Below are 17875 nucleotides of genomic sequence, written 5' to 3'. Positions count from 1 at the left end.
TTAATAGTGGATTTTATCCTGAGTAAGTCTTTTTTTTTCGACGCCGCTGTTGTGTTTTATTAGTGGCTTTTATCCTGCATAAGTCTTTTTTTCGAATTCCCGTCGTCACTGTTGTGTCTGCACACATAATTAACAAGAACACGGAAATAAAGGTATACAATAATATATTAGGAAGAAAAGTTATATGCATATTTACATGTCTTCTGATATACTTCAGTTGGAGATATTCCGGTAGGTGGCGTGTTGCATGTCTTACTGGATGGAGCATAGGCGCCTTGCCTATTTGACAGTCGTTGTCGAACTGTCCCGGTAATGGTGATTGATACATTTATATATCTCACTCACCCACCTATGTTAATTAGTGGGCGTCTCCACAACAGATACTATTGTTAACAACATATTAATAATATTTTTTGCTGCTAATACTTTTAATATCTTGGGCAATCCGCACCTAGTGTTAAATGAGTTGGCAGAGACTCCCCAATGATTCAAGGCAGAAATAAAGCATTCGCTCAAAGCTGGTGCAAAGTGTAAAGTCAAATCTGACGAATGTTGCTCAATGATTTGTCCAGAGCAGATTCTATTTCGAGAGTTTGTAAAGAACAGTTATGTAGTACCAACCACGTGTCGCTATTCTTTAAAATGAAGTATTAAATTGCACATTGCTGATTCCGCCATAAAAATTTTCACATTTAAAAGTTTGCTTTTTTTTAATGGCTACATGTATAGCTGAACTGTGCTGAAGTTTAACAATTACGTTTCTAAATCAAATGTAAAAAAATTCTTATAAATAATTTTGGATATTACGTAATTTAAAAAATGACAAATGCAACGTTTACTTAAGCTATAATTTTATTCAATGCCAGATAGAATAAAGCAAATACCTACGCTTGATTTTGTATTTCTCATTTCAGCTGTACAGTAATTGATTACGTTGCAGACTGCACATATTCCGAGACAAGAATATGTAACAATTTTATACTTATGGGCGGAGTATTTACAACTTGCGTGAGACGGACACCACGTGTTAGGACACAGATTTACTTCGAAGCTTGCAAAGCAGATGTATGTGCCCACAAATCCTTTCCAAAGATAATAAAGAAGATCGTATGTCAGGCGTTCGAGGCTTTCGCAAAGGAATGTGAAGAAAAGAACTTATTTACAAAATGGAGATATTCACTTGATTGCCGTAAGTGTATTTCACTTAAAGATCCACTTGTTTTGTGTACCACATCTCCACTGAGGCAATGGCAACCCTGTTCTATTAGAAAATGAAATAAATGAGGACATTGATCATGGGAATATTTTAAAATCTATATTTCTTTAAATATGTTGTACATCTGCTCCTAAAGCAATGGCAACCCTATTATATCAGTAAATGAAATAAATGGAGACATTGATCATGGGAATATTTTAAAATCTATATTTCTTTAACTATGTTGTACATCTGCTCCTGAAGCAATGGCCACCCTATTATATCAGTAAATGAAATAAATGGAGACATTGATCATGGGAATATTTTAAAATCTATATTTCTTTAAATATGTTGTACATCTGCTCCTAAAGCAATGGCAACCCTATTATATCAGTAAATGAAATAAATGGAGACATTGATCATGGGAATATTTTAAAATCTATATTTCTTTAACTATGTTGTACATCTGCTCCTGAAGCAATGGCAACCCTATTATATCAGTAAATGAAATAAATGGAGACATTGATCATGGGAATATTTTAAAATCTATATTTCTTTAACTATGTTGTACATCTGCTCCTGAAGCAATGGCCACCCTATTATATCAGTAAATGAAATAAATGGAGACATTGATCATGGGAATATTTTAAAATCTATATTTCTTTAACTATGTTGTACATCTGCTCCTGAAGCAATGGCAACCCTATTATATCAGTAAATGAAATAAATGGAGACATTGATCATGGGAATATTTTAAAATCTATATTTCTTTAACTATGTTGTACATCTGCTCCTGAAACAATGGCCACCGTATTATATCAGTAAATGAAATAAATGGAGACATTGATCATGGGAATATTTTAAAATCTATATTTCGTTAACTATGTTGTACATCTGCTCCTGAAGCAATGGCCACCCTATTATATCAGTAAATGAAATAAATGAGGACGTTGATCATGGGAATATTTTAAAATCTATATTTCTTTAACTATGTTGTACATCTGCTTCTGAAGCAATGGCAATCCTATTATATCAGTAAATGAAACAAATGTGAAGATTGATTATGGGAATATTTTAAATTATATATTTCTTTAAATATGTTGTTCATCTGATCCTGAAGCAATGGTAAACCTATTATATAAGTAAATGAAAGAAATGTGAAGATTGATTATGGGAATATTTTAAATTATATATTTCTTTAAATATGTTGTTCATCTGATCCTGAAGCAATGACAAACCTATTATATAAGTAAATGAAAGACATGTGAACATTGATTATGGGAATATTTTAAATTATATATTTCTTTAAATATGTTGTTCATCTGATCCTGAAGCAATAGTAAACCTATTATATAAGTAAATGAAAGAAATGTGAAGATTGATTATGGGAATATTTTAAATTATATATTTCTTTAAATATGTTGTTCATCTGATCCTGAAGCAATAGTAAACCTATTATATAAGTAAATGAAAGAAATGTGAACATTGATTATGGGAATATTTTAAATTATATATTTCTTTAAATATGTTGTTCATCTGATCCTGAAGCAATGGTAAACCTATTATATCAGTAAATGAAACAAATGAGAACATTGATCATGGGAATATTTTAAATAATATATTTCTTTAAATATGTTGTTCATCTGATCCTGAAGCAATGACAAACCTATAATATAAGTAAATGAAAGAAATGTGAACATTGATTATGGGAATATTTTAAATTATATATTTCTTTAAATATGTTGTTCATCTGATCCTGAAGCAATGGTAAACCTATTATATAAGTAAATGAAAGAAATGTGAACATTGATTATGGGAATATTTTAAATTATATATTTCTTTAAATATGTTGTTCATCTGATCCTGAAGCAATGACAAACCTATTATATAAGTAAATGAAAGTAATGTGAACATTGATTATGGGAATATTTTAAATTATATATTTCTTTAAATATGTTGTTCATCTGATCCTGAAGCAATGACAAACCTATTATATAAGTAAATGAAAGTAATGTGAACATTGATTATGGGAATATTTTAAATTATATATTTCTTTAAATATGTTGTTCATCTGATCCTGAAGCAATGACAAACCTATTATATAAGTAAATGAAAGAAATGTGAACATTGATTATGGGAATATTTTAAATTATATATTTCTTTAAATATGTTGTTCATCTGATCCTGAAGCAATGGTACACCTATTATATAAGTAAATGAAAGAAATGTGAAGATTGATTATGGGAATATTTTAAATTATATATTTCTTTAAATATGTTGTTCATCTGATCCTGAAGCAATGGTACACCTATTATATAAGTAAATGAAAGAAATGTGAAGATTGATTATGGGAATATTTTAAATTATATATTTCTTTAAATATGTTGTTCATCTGATCCTGAAGCAATGGTACACCTATTATATAAGTAAATGAAAGAAATGTGAACATTGATTATGGGAATATTTTAAATTATATATTTCTTTAAATATGTTGTTCATCTGATCCTGAAGCAATGGTAAACCTATTATATAAGTAAATGAAAGAAATGTGAACATTGATTATGGGAATATTTTAAATTATATATTTCTTTAAATATGTTGTTCATCTGATCCTGAAGCAATGGTACACCTATTATATAAGTAAATGAAACAAATGTGAACATTGATTATGGGAATATTTTAAATTATATATTTCTTTAAATATGTTGTTCATCTGATCCTGAAGCAATGGTAAACCTATTATATAAGTAAATGAAAGAAATGTGAACATTGATTATGGGAATATTTTAAATTATATATTTCTTTAAATATGTTGTTCATCTGATCCTGAAGCAATGGTACACCTATTATATAAGTAAATGAAAGAAATGTGAAGATTGATTATGGGAATATTTTAAATTATATATTTCTTTAAATATGTTGTTCATCTGATCCTGAAGCAATGGTACACCTATTATATAAGTAAATGAAACAAATGTGAACATTGATTATGGGAATATTTTAAATTATATATTTCTTTAAATATGTTGTTCATCTGATCCTTAAGCAATGGTAAACCTATTATATAAGTAAATGAAAGAAATGTGAAGATTGATTATGGGAATATTTTAAATTATATATTTCTTTAAATATGTTGTTCATCTGATCCTGAAGCAATGGTACACCTATTATATAAGTAAATGAAAGAAATGTGAACATTGATTATGGGAATATTTTAAATTATATATTTCTTTAAATATGTTGTTCATCTGATCCTGAAGCAATGGTACACCTATTATATAAGTAAATGAAACAAATGTGAACATTGATTATGGGAATATTTTAAATTATATATTTCTTTAAATATGTTGTTCATCTGATCCTGAAGCAATGGTAAACCTATTATATAAGTAAATGAAAGAAATGTGAACATTGATTATGGGAATATTTTAAATTATATATTTCTTTAAATATGTTGTTCATCTGATCCTGAAGCAATGGTAAACCTATTATATAAGTAAATGAAAGAAATGTGAAGATTGATTATGGGAATATTTTAAATTATATATTTCTTTAAATATGTTGTTCATCTGATCCTGAAGCAATGGTAAACCTATTATATAAGTAAATGAAACAAATGTGAACATTGATTATGGGAATATTTTAAATTATATATTTCTTTAAATATGTTGTTCATCTGATCCTGAAGCAATGACAAACCTATTATATAAGTAAATGAAAGAAATGAGAACATTGATTATGGGAATATTTTAAATTATATATTTCTTTAAATATGTTGTTCATCTGATCCTGAAGCAATGACAAACCTATTATATAAGTAAATGAAAGAAATGTGAAGATTGATTATGGGAATATTTTAAATTATATATTTCTTTAAATATGTTGTTCATCTGATCCTGAAGCAATGGTAAACCTATTATATAAGTAAATGAAAGAAATGTGAACATTGATTATGGGAATATTTTAAATTATATATTTCTTTAAATATGTTGTTCATCTGATCCTGAAGCAATGGTAAACCTATTATATAAGTAAATGAAAGAAATGTGAACATTGATTATGGGAATATTTTAAATTATATATTTCTTTAAATATGTTGTTCATCTGATCCTGAAGCAATGGTAAACCTATTATATAAGTAAATGAAAGAAATGTGAAGATTGATTATGGGAATATTTTAAATTATATATTTCTTTAAATATGTTGTTCATCTGATCCTGAAGCAATGGTAAACCTATTATATAAGTAAATGAAAGAAATGTGAACATTGATTATGGGAATATTTTAAATTATATATTTCTTTTAATATGTTGTTCATCTGATCCTGAAGCAAAGGTAAACCTATTATATAAGTAAATGAAAGAAAGGAGAACATTGATTATGGGAATATTTTAAATTATATATTTCTTTAAATATGTTGTTCATCTGATCCTGAAGCAATGACAAACCTATTATATAAGTAAATGAAAGAAATGTGAACATTGATTATGGGAATATTTTAAATTATATATTTCTTTAAATATGTTGTTCATCTGATCCTGAAGCAATGGTAAACCTATTATATAAGTAAATGAAACAAATGTGAACATTGATTATGGGAATATTGTAAATTATATATTTCTTTAAATATGTTGTTCATCTGATCCTGAAGCAATGGTAAACCTATTATATAAGTAAATGAAAGAAATGTGAAGATTGATTATGGGAATATTTTAAATTATATATTTCTTTAAATATGTTGTTCATCTGATCCTGAAGCAATGGTAAACCTATTATATAAGTAAATGAAAGAAATGTGAACATTGATTATGGGAATATTTTAAATTATATATTTCTTTAAATATGTTGTTCATCTGATCCTGAAGCAATGGTAAACCTATTATATAAGTAAATGAAAGAAATGTGAAGATTGATTATGGGAATATTTTAAATTATATATTTCTTTAAATATGTTGTTCATCTGATCCTGAAGCAATGGTAAACCTATTATATAAGTAAATGAAACAAATGTGAACATTGATTATGGGAATATTTTAAATTATATATTTCTTTAAATATGTTGTTCATCTGATCCTGAAGCAATGACAAACCTATTATATAAGTAAATGAAAGAAATGAGAACATTGATTATGGGAATATTTTAAATTATATATTTCTTTAAATATGTTGTTCATCTGATCCTGAAGCAATGGTAAACCTATTATATAAGTAAATGAAAGAAATGTGAAGATTGATTATGGGAATATTTTAAATTATATATTTCTTTAAATATGTTGTTCATCTGATCCTGAAGCAATGACAAACCTATTATATAAGTAAATGAAAGACATGTGAACATTGATTATGGGAATATTTTAAATTATATATTTCTTTAAATATGTTGTTCATCTGATCCTGAAGCAATGGTAAACCTATTATATAAGTAAATGAAAGAAATGTGAACATTGATTATGGGAATATTTTAAATTATATATTTCTTTAAATATGTTGTTCATCTGATCCTGAAGCAATGGTAAACCTATTATATAAGTAAATGAAAGAAATGTGAAGATTGATTATGGGAATATTTTAAATTATATATTTCTTTAAATATGTTGTTCATCTTATCCTGAAGCAATGGTAAACCTATTATATCAGTAAATGAAAGAAATGTGAAGATTGATTATGGGAATATTGTAAATTATATATTTCTTTAAATATGTTGTTCATCTGATCCTGAAGCAATGGTAAACCTATTATATAAGTAAATGAAACAAATGTGAACATTGATTATGGGAATATTGTAAATTATATATTTCTTTAAATATGTTGTTCATCTTATCCTGAAGCAATGGTAAACCTATTATATCAGTAAATAAAAGAAATGTGAACATTGATTATGGGAATATTTTAAATTATATATTTCTTTAAATATGTTGTTCATCTGATCCTGAAGCAATGGTAAACCTATTATATAAGTAAATGAAACAAATGTGAACATTGATTATGGGAATATTGTAAATTATATATTTCTTTAAATATGTTGTTCATCTGATCCTGAAGCAATGGTAAACCTATTATATAAGTAAATGAAAGAAATGTGAACATTGATTATGGGAATATTTTAAATTATATATTTCTTTAAATATGTTGTTCATCTGATCCTGAAGCAATGGTAAACCTATTATATAAGTAAATGAAAGAAATGTGAACATTGATTATGGGAATATTTTAAATTATATATTTCTTTAAATATGTTGTTCATCTGATCCTGAAGCAATGGTAAACCTATTATATAAGTAAATGAAAGAAATGTGAAGATTGATTATGGGAATATTTTAAATTATATATTTCTTTAAATATGTTGTTCATCTGATCCTGAAGCAATGGTAAACCTATTATATAAGTAAATGAAACAAATGTGAACATTGATTATGGGAATATTTTAAATTATATATTTCTTTAAATATGTTGTTCATCTGATCCTGAAGCAATGACAAACCTATTATATAAGTAAATGAAAGAAATGAGAACATTGATTATGGGAATATTTTAAATTATATATTTCTTTAAATATGTTGTTCATCTGATCCTGAAGCAATGGTAAACCTATTATATAAGTAAATGAAAGAAATGTGAAGATTGATTATGGGAATATTTTAAATTATATATTTCTTTAAATATGTTGTTCATCTGATCCTGAAGCAATGACAAACCTATTATATAAGTAAATGAAAGACATGTGAACATTGATTATGGGAATATTTTAAATTATATATTTCTTTAAATATGTTGTTCATCTGATCCTGAAGCAATGGTAAACCTATTATATAAGTAAATGAAAGAAATGTGAACATTGATTATGGGAATATTTTAAATTATATATTTCTTTAAATATGTTGTTCATCTGATCCTGAAGCAATAGTAAACCTATTATATAAGTAAATGAAAGAAATGTGAAGATTGATTATGGGAATATTTTAAATTATATATTTCTTTAAATATGTTGTTCATCTTATCCTGAAGCAATGGTAAACCTATTATATCAGTAAATGAAACAAATGAGAACATTGATTATGGGAATATTTTAAATTATATATTTCTTTAAATATGTTGTTCATCTGATCCTGAAGCAATGACAAACCTATTATATAAGTAAATGAAAGAAATGAGAACATTGATTATGGGAATATTTTAAATTATATATTTCTTTAAATATGTTGTTCATCTGATCCTGAAGCAATGACAAACCTATTATATAAGTAAATGAAAGAAATGTGAAGATTGATTATGGGAATATTTTAAATTATATATTTCTTTAAATATGTTGTTCATCTGATCCTGAAGCAATGGTAAACCTATTATATAAGTAAATGAAAGAAATGTGAACATTGATTATGGGAATATTTTAAATTATATATTTCTTTAAATATGTTGTTCATCTGATCCTGAAGCAATGGTAAACCTATTATATAAGTAAATGAAAGAAATGTGAACATTGATTATGGGAATATTTTAAATTATATATTTCTTTAAATATGTTGTTCATCTGATCCTGAAGCAATGGTAAACCTATTATATAAGTAAATGAAAGAAATGTGAAGATTGATTATGGGAATATTTTAAATTATATATTTCTTTAAATATGTTGTTCATCTGATCCTGAAGCAATGGTAAACCTATTATATAAGTAAATGAAAGAAATGTGAACATTGATTATGGGAATATTTTAAATTATATATTTCTTTTAATATGTTGTTCATCTGATCCTGAAGCAAAGGTAAACCTATTATATAAGTAAATGAAAGAAAGGAGAACATTGATTATGGGAATATTTTAAATTATATATTTCTTTAAATATGTTGTTCATCTGATCCTGAAGCAATGACAAACCTATTATATAAGTAAATGAAAGAAATGTGAACATTGATTATGGGAATATTTTAAATTATATATTTCTTTAAATATGTTGTTCATCTGATCCTGAAGCAATGGTAAACCTATTATATAAGTAAATGAAACAAATGTGAACATTGATTATGGGAATATTGTAAATTATATATTTCTTTAAATATGTTGTTCATCTGATCCTGAAGCAATGGTAAACCTATTATATAAGTAAATGAAAGAAATGTGAAGATTGATTATGGGAATATTTTAAATTATATATTTCTTTAAATATGTTGTTCATCTGATCCTGAAGCAATGGTAAACCTATTATATAAGTAAATGAAAGAAATGTGAACATTGATTATGGGAATATTTTAAATTATATATTTCTTTAAATATGTTGTTCATCTGATCCTGAAGCAATGGTAAACCTATTATATAAGTAAATGAAAGAAATGTGAAGATTGATTATGGGAATATTTTAAATTATATATTTCTTTAAATATGTTGTTCATCTGATCCTGAAGCAATGGTAAACCTATTATATAAGTAAATGAAACAAATGTGAACATTGATTATGGGAATATTTTAAATTATATATTTCTTTAAATATGTTGTTCATCTGATCCTGAAGCAATGACAAACCTATTATATAAGTAAATGAAAGAAATGAGAACATTGATTATGGGAATATTTTAAATTATATATTTCTTTAAATATGTTGTTCATCTGATCCTGAAGCAATGGTAAACCTATTATATAAGTAAATGAAAGAAATGTGAAGATTGATTATGGGAATATTTTAAATTATATATTTCTTTAAATATGTTGTTCATCTGATCCTGAAGCAATGACAAACCTATTATATAAGTAAATGAAAGACATGTGAACATTGATTATGGGAATATTTTAAATTATATATTTCTTTAAATATGTTGTTCATCTGATCCTGAAGCAATGGTAAACCTATTATATAAGTAAATGAAAGAAATGTGAACATTGATTATGGGAATATTTTAAATTATATATTTCTTTAAATATGTTGTTCATCTGATCCTGAAGCAATGGTAAACCTATTATATAAGTAAATGAAAGAAATGTGAAGATTGATTATGGGAATATTTTAAATTATATATTTCTTTAAATATGTTGTTCATCTTATCCTGAAGCAATGGTAAACCTATTATATCAGTAAATGAAAGAAATGTGAAGATTGATTATGGGAATATTGTAAATTATATATTTCTTTAAATATGTTGTTCATCTGATCCTGAAGCAATGGTAAACCTATTATATAAGTAAATGAAACAAATGTGAACATTGATTATGGGAATATTGTAAATTATATATTTCTTTAAATATGTTGTTCATCTTATCCTGAAGCAATGGTAAACCTATTATATCAGTAAATAAAAGAAATGTGAACATTGATTATGGGAATATTTTAAATTATATATTTCTTTAAATATGTTGTTCATCTGATCCTGAAGCAATGGTAAACCTATTATATAAGTAAATGAAACAAATGTGAACATTGATTATGGGAATATTGTAAATTATATATTTCTTTAAATATGTTGTTCATCTGATCCTGAAGCAATGGTAAACCTATTATATAAGTAAATGAAAGAAATGTGAACATTGATTATGGGAATATTTTAAATTATATATTTCTTTAAATATGTTGTTCATCTGATCCTGAAGCAATGGTAAACCTATTATATAAGTAAATGAAAGAAATGTGAACATTGATTATGGGAATATTTTAAATTATATATTTCTTTAAATATGTTGTTCATCTGATCCTGAAGCAATGGTAAACCTATTATATAAGTAAATGAAAGAAATGTGAAGATTGATTATGGGAATATTTTAAATTATATATTTCTTTAAATATGTTGTTCATCTGATCCTGAAGCAATGGTAAACCTATTATATAAGTAAATGAAACAAATGTGAACATTGATTATGGGAATATTTTAAATTATATATTTCTTTAAATATGTTGTTCATCTGATCCTGAAGCAATGACAAACCTATTATATAAGTAAATGAAAGAAATGAGAACATTGATTATGGGAATATTTTAAATTATATATTTCTTTAAATATGTTGTTCATCTGATCCTGAAGCAATGGTAAACCTATTATATAAGTAAATGAAAGAAATGTGAAGATTGATTATGGGAATATTTTAAATTATATATTTCTTTAAATATGTTGTTCATCTGATCCTGAAGCAATGACAAACCTATTATATAAGTAAATGAAAGACATGTGAACATTGATTATGGGAATATTTTAAATTATATATTTCTTTAAATATGTTGTTCATCTGATCCTGAAGCAATGGTAAACCTATTATATAAGTAAATGAAAGAAATGTGAACATTGATTATGGGAATATTTTAAATTATATATTTCTTTAAATATGTTGTTCATCTGATCCTGAAGCAATAGTAAACCTATTATATAAGTAAATGAAAGAAATGTGAAGATTGATTATGGGAATATTTTAAATTATATATTTCTTTAAATATGTTGTTCATCTTATCCTGAAGCAATGGTAAACCTATTATATCAGTAAATGAAACAAATGAGAACATTGATCATGGGAATATTTTAAATTATATATTTCTTTAAATATGTTGTTCATCTGATCCTGAAGCAATGACAAACCTATAATATAAGTAAATGAAAGAAATGTGAACATTGATTATGGGAATATTTTTAATTATATATTTCTTTAAATATGTTGTTCATCTGATCCTTAAGCAATGACAAACCTATTATATAAGTAAATGAAAGAAATGTGAAGATTGATTATGGAAATATTTAAAATTATATATTTCTTTAAATATGTTGTTCATCTGATCCTGAAGCAATGACAAACCTATTATATAAGTAAATGAAAGAAATGTGAAGATTGATTATGGGAATATTTTAAATTATATATTTCTTTAAATATGTTGTTCATCTGATCCTGAAGCAATGGTAAACCTATTATATAAGTAAATGAAACAAATGAGAACATTGATTATGGGAATATTTTAAATTATATATTTCTTTAAATATGTTGTTCATCTGTTCCTGAAGCAATGGTAAACCTATTATATCAGTAAATGAAACAAATGTGAACATTGATTATGGGAATATTTTAAATTATATATTTCTGTAAATATGTTGTTCATCTGATCCTGAAGCAATGGTAAACCTATTATATAAGTAAATGAAAGAAATGTGAACATTGATTATGGGAATATTTTAAATTATATATTTCTTTAAATATGTTGTTCATCTGATCCTGAAGCAATGGTAAACCTATTATATAAGTAAATGAAACAAATGAGAACATTGATTATGGGAATATTTTAAATTATATATTTCTTTAAATATGTTGTTCATCTGTTCCTGAAGCAATGGTAAACCTGTTATATAAGTAAATGAAAGAAATGTGAACATTGATTATGGGAATATTTTAAATTATATATTTCTTTAAATATGTTGTTCATCTGATCCTGAAGCAATGGTAAACCTATTATATAAGTAAATGAAAAAAATGTGAACATTGATTATGGGAATATTTTAAATTATATATTTCTTTAAATATGTTGTTCATCTGATCCTGAAGCAATGGTAAACCTATTATATAAGTAAATGAAAGAAATGTGAACATTGATTATGGGAATATTTTAAATTATATATTTCTTTAAATATGTTGTTCATCTGTTCCTGAAGCAATGGTAAACCTGTTATATAAGTAAATGAAAGAAATGTGAAGATTGATTATGGGAATATTTTAAATTATATATTTCTTTAAATATGTTGTTCATCTGATCCTGAAGCAATGACAAACCTATTATATAAGTAAATGAAAGAAATGTGAACATTGATTATGGGAATATTTTAAATTATATATTTCTTTAAATATGTTGTTCATCTGATCCTGAAGCAATGGTAAACCTATTATATAAGTAAATGAAACAAATGAGAACATTGATTATGGGAATATTTTAAATTATATATTTCTTTAAATATGTTGTTCATCTGATCCTGAAGCAATAGTAAACCTATTATATAAGTAAATGAAACAAATGAGAACATTGATTATGGGAATATTTTAAATTATATATTTCTTTAAATATGTTGTTCATCTGATCCTGAAGCAATGGTAAACCTATTATATAAGTAAATGAAACAAATGAGAACATTGATTATGGGAATATTTTAAATTATATATTTCTTTAAATATGTTGTTCATCTGATCCTGAAGCAATGGTAAACCTATTATATAAGTAAATGAAAGAAATGTGAACATTGATTATGGGAACATTTTAAATTATATATTTCTTTAAATATGTTGTTCATCTGTTCCTGAAGCAATGGTAAACCTGTTATATAAGTAAATGAAAGAAATGTGAAGATTGATTATGGGAATATTTTAAATTATATATTTCTTTAAATATGTTGTTCATCTGATCCTGAAGCAATGGTAAACCTATTATATAAGTAAATGAAAGAAATGTGAACATTGATTATGGGAATATTTTAAATTATATATTTCTTTAAATATGTTGTTCATCTGATCCTGAAGCAATGGTAAACCTATTATATAAGTAAATGAAACAAATGAGAACATTGATTATGGGAATATTTTAAATTATATATTTCTTTAAATATGTTGTTCATCTGATCCTGAAGCAATGACAAACCTATTATATAAGTAAATGAAACAAATGTGAACATTGATTATGGGAATATTTTAAATTATATATTTCTTTAAATATGTTGTTCATCTGATCCTGAAGCAATGGTAAACCTATTATATAAGTAAATGAAAGAAATGTGAACATTGATTATGGGAATATTTTAAATTATATATTTCTTTAAATATGTTGTTCATCTGATCCTGAAGCAATGGTAAACCTATTATATAAGTAAATGAAAGAAATGTGAACATTGATTATGGGAATATTTTAAATTATATATTTCTTTAAATATGTTGTTCATCTGATCCTGAAGCAATGGTAAACCTATTATATAAGTAAATGAAAGAAATGTGAACCTTGATTATGGGAATATTTTAAATTATATATTTCTTTAAATATGTTGTTCATCTGATCCTGAAGCAATGGTAAACCTATTATATAAGTAAATGAAACAAATGAGAACATTGATTATGGGAATATTTTAAATTATATATTTCTTTAAATATGTTGTTCATCTGATCCTGAAGCAATGGTAAACCTATTATATAAGTAAATGAAAGAAATGTGAACATTGATTATGGGAATATTTTAAATTATATATTTCTTTAAATATGTTGTTCATCTGATCCTGAAGCAATGGTAAACCTATTATATAAGTAAATGAAAGAAATGTGAACATTGATTATGGGAATATTTTAAATTATATATTTCTTTAAATATGTTGTTCATCTGATCCTGAAGCAATGGTAAACCTATTATATAAGTAAATGAAAGAAATGTGAACATTGATTATGGGAATATTTTAAATTATATATTTCTTTAAATATGTTGTTCATCTGATCCTGAAGCAATGGTAAACCTATTATATAAGTAAATGAAACAAATGAGAACATTGATTATGGGAATATTTTAAATTATATATTTCTTTAAATATGTTGTTCATCTGATCCTGAAGCAATGGTAAACCTATTATATAAGTAAATGAAAGAAATGTGAACATTGATTATGGGAATATTTTAAATTATATATTTCTTTAAATATGTTGTTCATCTGATCCTGAAGCAATGGTAAACCTATTATATAAGTAAATGAAAGAAATGTGAACATTGATTATGGGAATATTTTAAATTATATATTTCTTTAAATATGTTGTTCATCTGATCCTGAAGCAATGGTAAACCTATTATATAAGTAAATGAAACAAATGAGAACATTGATTATGGGAATATTTTAAATTATATATTTCTTTAAATATGTTGTTCATCTGATCCTGAAGCAATGGTAAACCTATTATATAAGTAAATGAAACAAATGTGAACATTGATTATGGGAATATTTTAAATTATATATTTCTTTAAATATGTTGTTCATCTGATCCTGAAGCAATGTTAAACCTATTATATAAGTAAATGAAACAAATGAGAACATTGATTATGGGAATATTTTAAATTATATATTTCTTTAAATATGTTGTTCATCTGATCCTGAAGCAATGGTAAACCTATTATATAAGTAAATGAAACAAATGAGAACATTGATTATGGGAATATTTTAAATTATATATTTCTTTAAATATGTTGTTCATCTGATCCTGAAGCAATGGTAAACCTATTATATAAGTAAATGAAACAAATGAGAACATTGATTATGGGAATATTTTAAATTATATATTTCTTTAAATATGTTGTTCATCTGATCCTGAAGCAATGGTAAACCTATTATATAAGTAAATGAAACAAATGAGAACATTGATTATGGGAATATTTTAAATTATATATTTCTTTAAATATGTTGTTCATCTGATCCTGAAGCAATGGTAAACCTATTATATAAGTAAATGAAAGAAATGTGAACATTGATTATGGGAATATTTTAAATTATATATTTCTTTAAATATGTTGTTCATCTGTTCCTGAAGCAATGGTAAACCTATTATATAAGTAAATGAAAGAAATGTTAAGATTGATTATGGGAATATTTTAAATTATATATTTCTTTAAATATGTTGTTCATCTGATCCTGAAGCAATGGTAAACCTATTATATAAGTAAATGAAAGAAATGTGAACATTGATTATGGGAATATTTTAAATTATATATTTCTTTAAATATGTTGTTCATCTGATCCTGAAGCAATGGTAAACCTATTATATAAGTAAATGAAACAAATGAGAACATTGATTATGGGAATATTTTAAATTATATATTTCTGTAAATATGTTGTTCATCTGTTCCTGAAGCAATGGTAAACCTGTTATATAAGTAAATGAAAGAAATGTGAAGATTGATTATGGGAATATTTTAAATTATATATTTCTTTAAATATGTTGTTCATCTGATCCTGAAGCAATGGTAAACCTATTATATAAGTAAATCAAAGAAATGTGAACATTGATTATGGGAATATTTTAAATTATATATTTCTTTAAATATGTTGTTCATCTGATCCTGAAGCAATGGTAAACCTATTATATAAGTAAATGAAAGAAATGTGAACATTAATTATGGGAATATTTTAAATTATATATTTCTTTAAATATGTTGTTCATCTGATCCTGAAGCAATGGTAAACCTATTATATAAGTAAATGAAACAAATGTGAACATTGATTATGGGAATATTTTAAATTATATATTTCTTTAAATATGTTGTTCATCTGATCCTGAAGCAATGTCAAACCTATTATATAAGTACATGAAATAAATGGAGACATTGATTATGGGAATATTTTAAATTATATATTTCTTTAAATATGTTGTTCATCTGATCCTGAAGCAATGGTAAACCTTTTATATAAGTAAATGAAACGAATGAGAACATTGATTATGGGAATATTTTAAATTATATATTTCTTTAAATATGTTGTTCATCTGATCCTTAAGCAATGGTAAACCTATTATATAAGTAAATGAAACAAATGTGAACATTGATTATGGGAATATTTTAAATTATATATTTCTTTAAATATGTTGTTCATCTGATCCTTAAGCAATGTCAAACCTATTATATAAGTAAATGAAATAAATGTAAACATTGATTATGGGAATATTTTAAATTATATATTTCTTTAAATATGTTGTTCATCTGATCCTGAAGCAATGTCAAACCTATTATATAAGTAAATGAAAGAAATGTGAACATTGATTATGGGAATATTTTAAATTATATATTTCTTTAAATATGTTGTTCATCTGATGCTGAAGCAATGGTAAACCTATTATATAAGTTAATGAAACAAATCAGAACATTGATTATGGGAATATTTTAAATTATATATTTCTTTAAATATGTTGTTCATCTGATCCTGAAGCAATGGTAAACCTATTATATAAGTTAATGAAACAAATGAGAACATTGATTATGGGAATATTTTAAATTATATATTTCTTTAAATATGTTGTTCATCTGATCCTGAAGCAATGGTAAACCTATTATATAAGTAAATGAAACAAATGAGAACATTGATTATGGGAATATTTTAAATTATATATTTCTTTAAATATGTTGTGCATCTGATCCTGAAGCAATGGTAAACCTATTATATAAGTAAATGAAACAAATGTGAACATTGATTATGGGAATATTTTAAATTATATATTTCTTTAAATATGTTGTTCATCTGATCCTGAAGCAATGGAAAACCTATTATATAAGTTAATGAAACAAATCAGAACATTGATTATGGGAATATTTTAAATTATATATTTCTTTAAATATGTTGTTCATCTGATCCTGAAGCAATGGTAAACCTATTATATAAGTAAATGAAACAAATGAAAACATTGATTATGGGAATATTTTAAATTATATATTTCTTTAAATATGTTGTTCATCTGATCCTGAAGCAATGGTAAACCTATTATATAAGTAAATGAAAGAAATGTAAACATTGATTATGGGAATATTTTAAATTATATATTTCTTTAAATATGTTGTTCATCTGATCCTGAAGCAATGGTAAACCTATTATATAAGTAAATGAAACAAATCAGAACATTGATTATGGGAATATTTTACATTATATATTTCTTTAAATATGTTGTTCATCTGATCCTGAAGCAATGGTAAACCTATTATATAAGTAAATGAAACAAATGTGAACAT

General features: G+C 24.7%; 1 protein-coding gene across 2 annotated transcripts in view; it reads left to right on the top strand.

Moving 5' to 3' along the window:
* LOC145239959 (zonadhesin-like) overlaps nt 1-17875 on the top strand; it is a 242675-nt gene that overhangs the window by 181329 nt on the left and 43471 nt on the right. For both annotated transcript variants that reach the window (XM_080103543.1, XM_080103544.1), the window contains one exon: nt 915-1189. In XM_080103543.1, the coding sequence (XP_079959669.1) occupies nt 915-1189 (275 nt within the window). The remainder of the gene's footprint in view (nt 1-914; nt 1190-17875) is intronic.

The sequence above is a fragment of the Euprymna scolopes genome, chromosome 19, assembly GCF_053919585.1.
Source record: "Euprymna scolopes isolate OS-2025 chromosome 19, ASM5391958v1, whole genome shotgun sequence".
Lineage (NCBI taxonomy): Eukaryota > Metazoa > Mollusca > Cephalopoda > Sepiida > Sepiolidae > Euprymna > Euprymna scolopes.
Note: the sequence above shows the minus strand (reverse complement) of the source record. Positions and strands in the feature narration are given on the sequence as shown.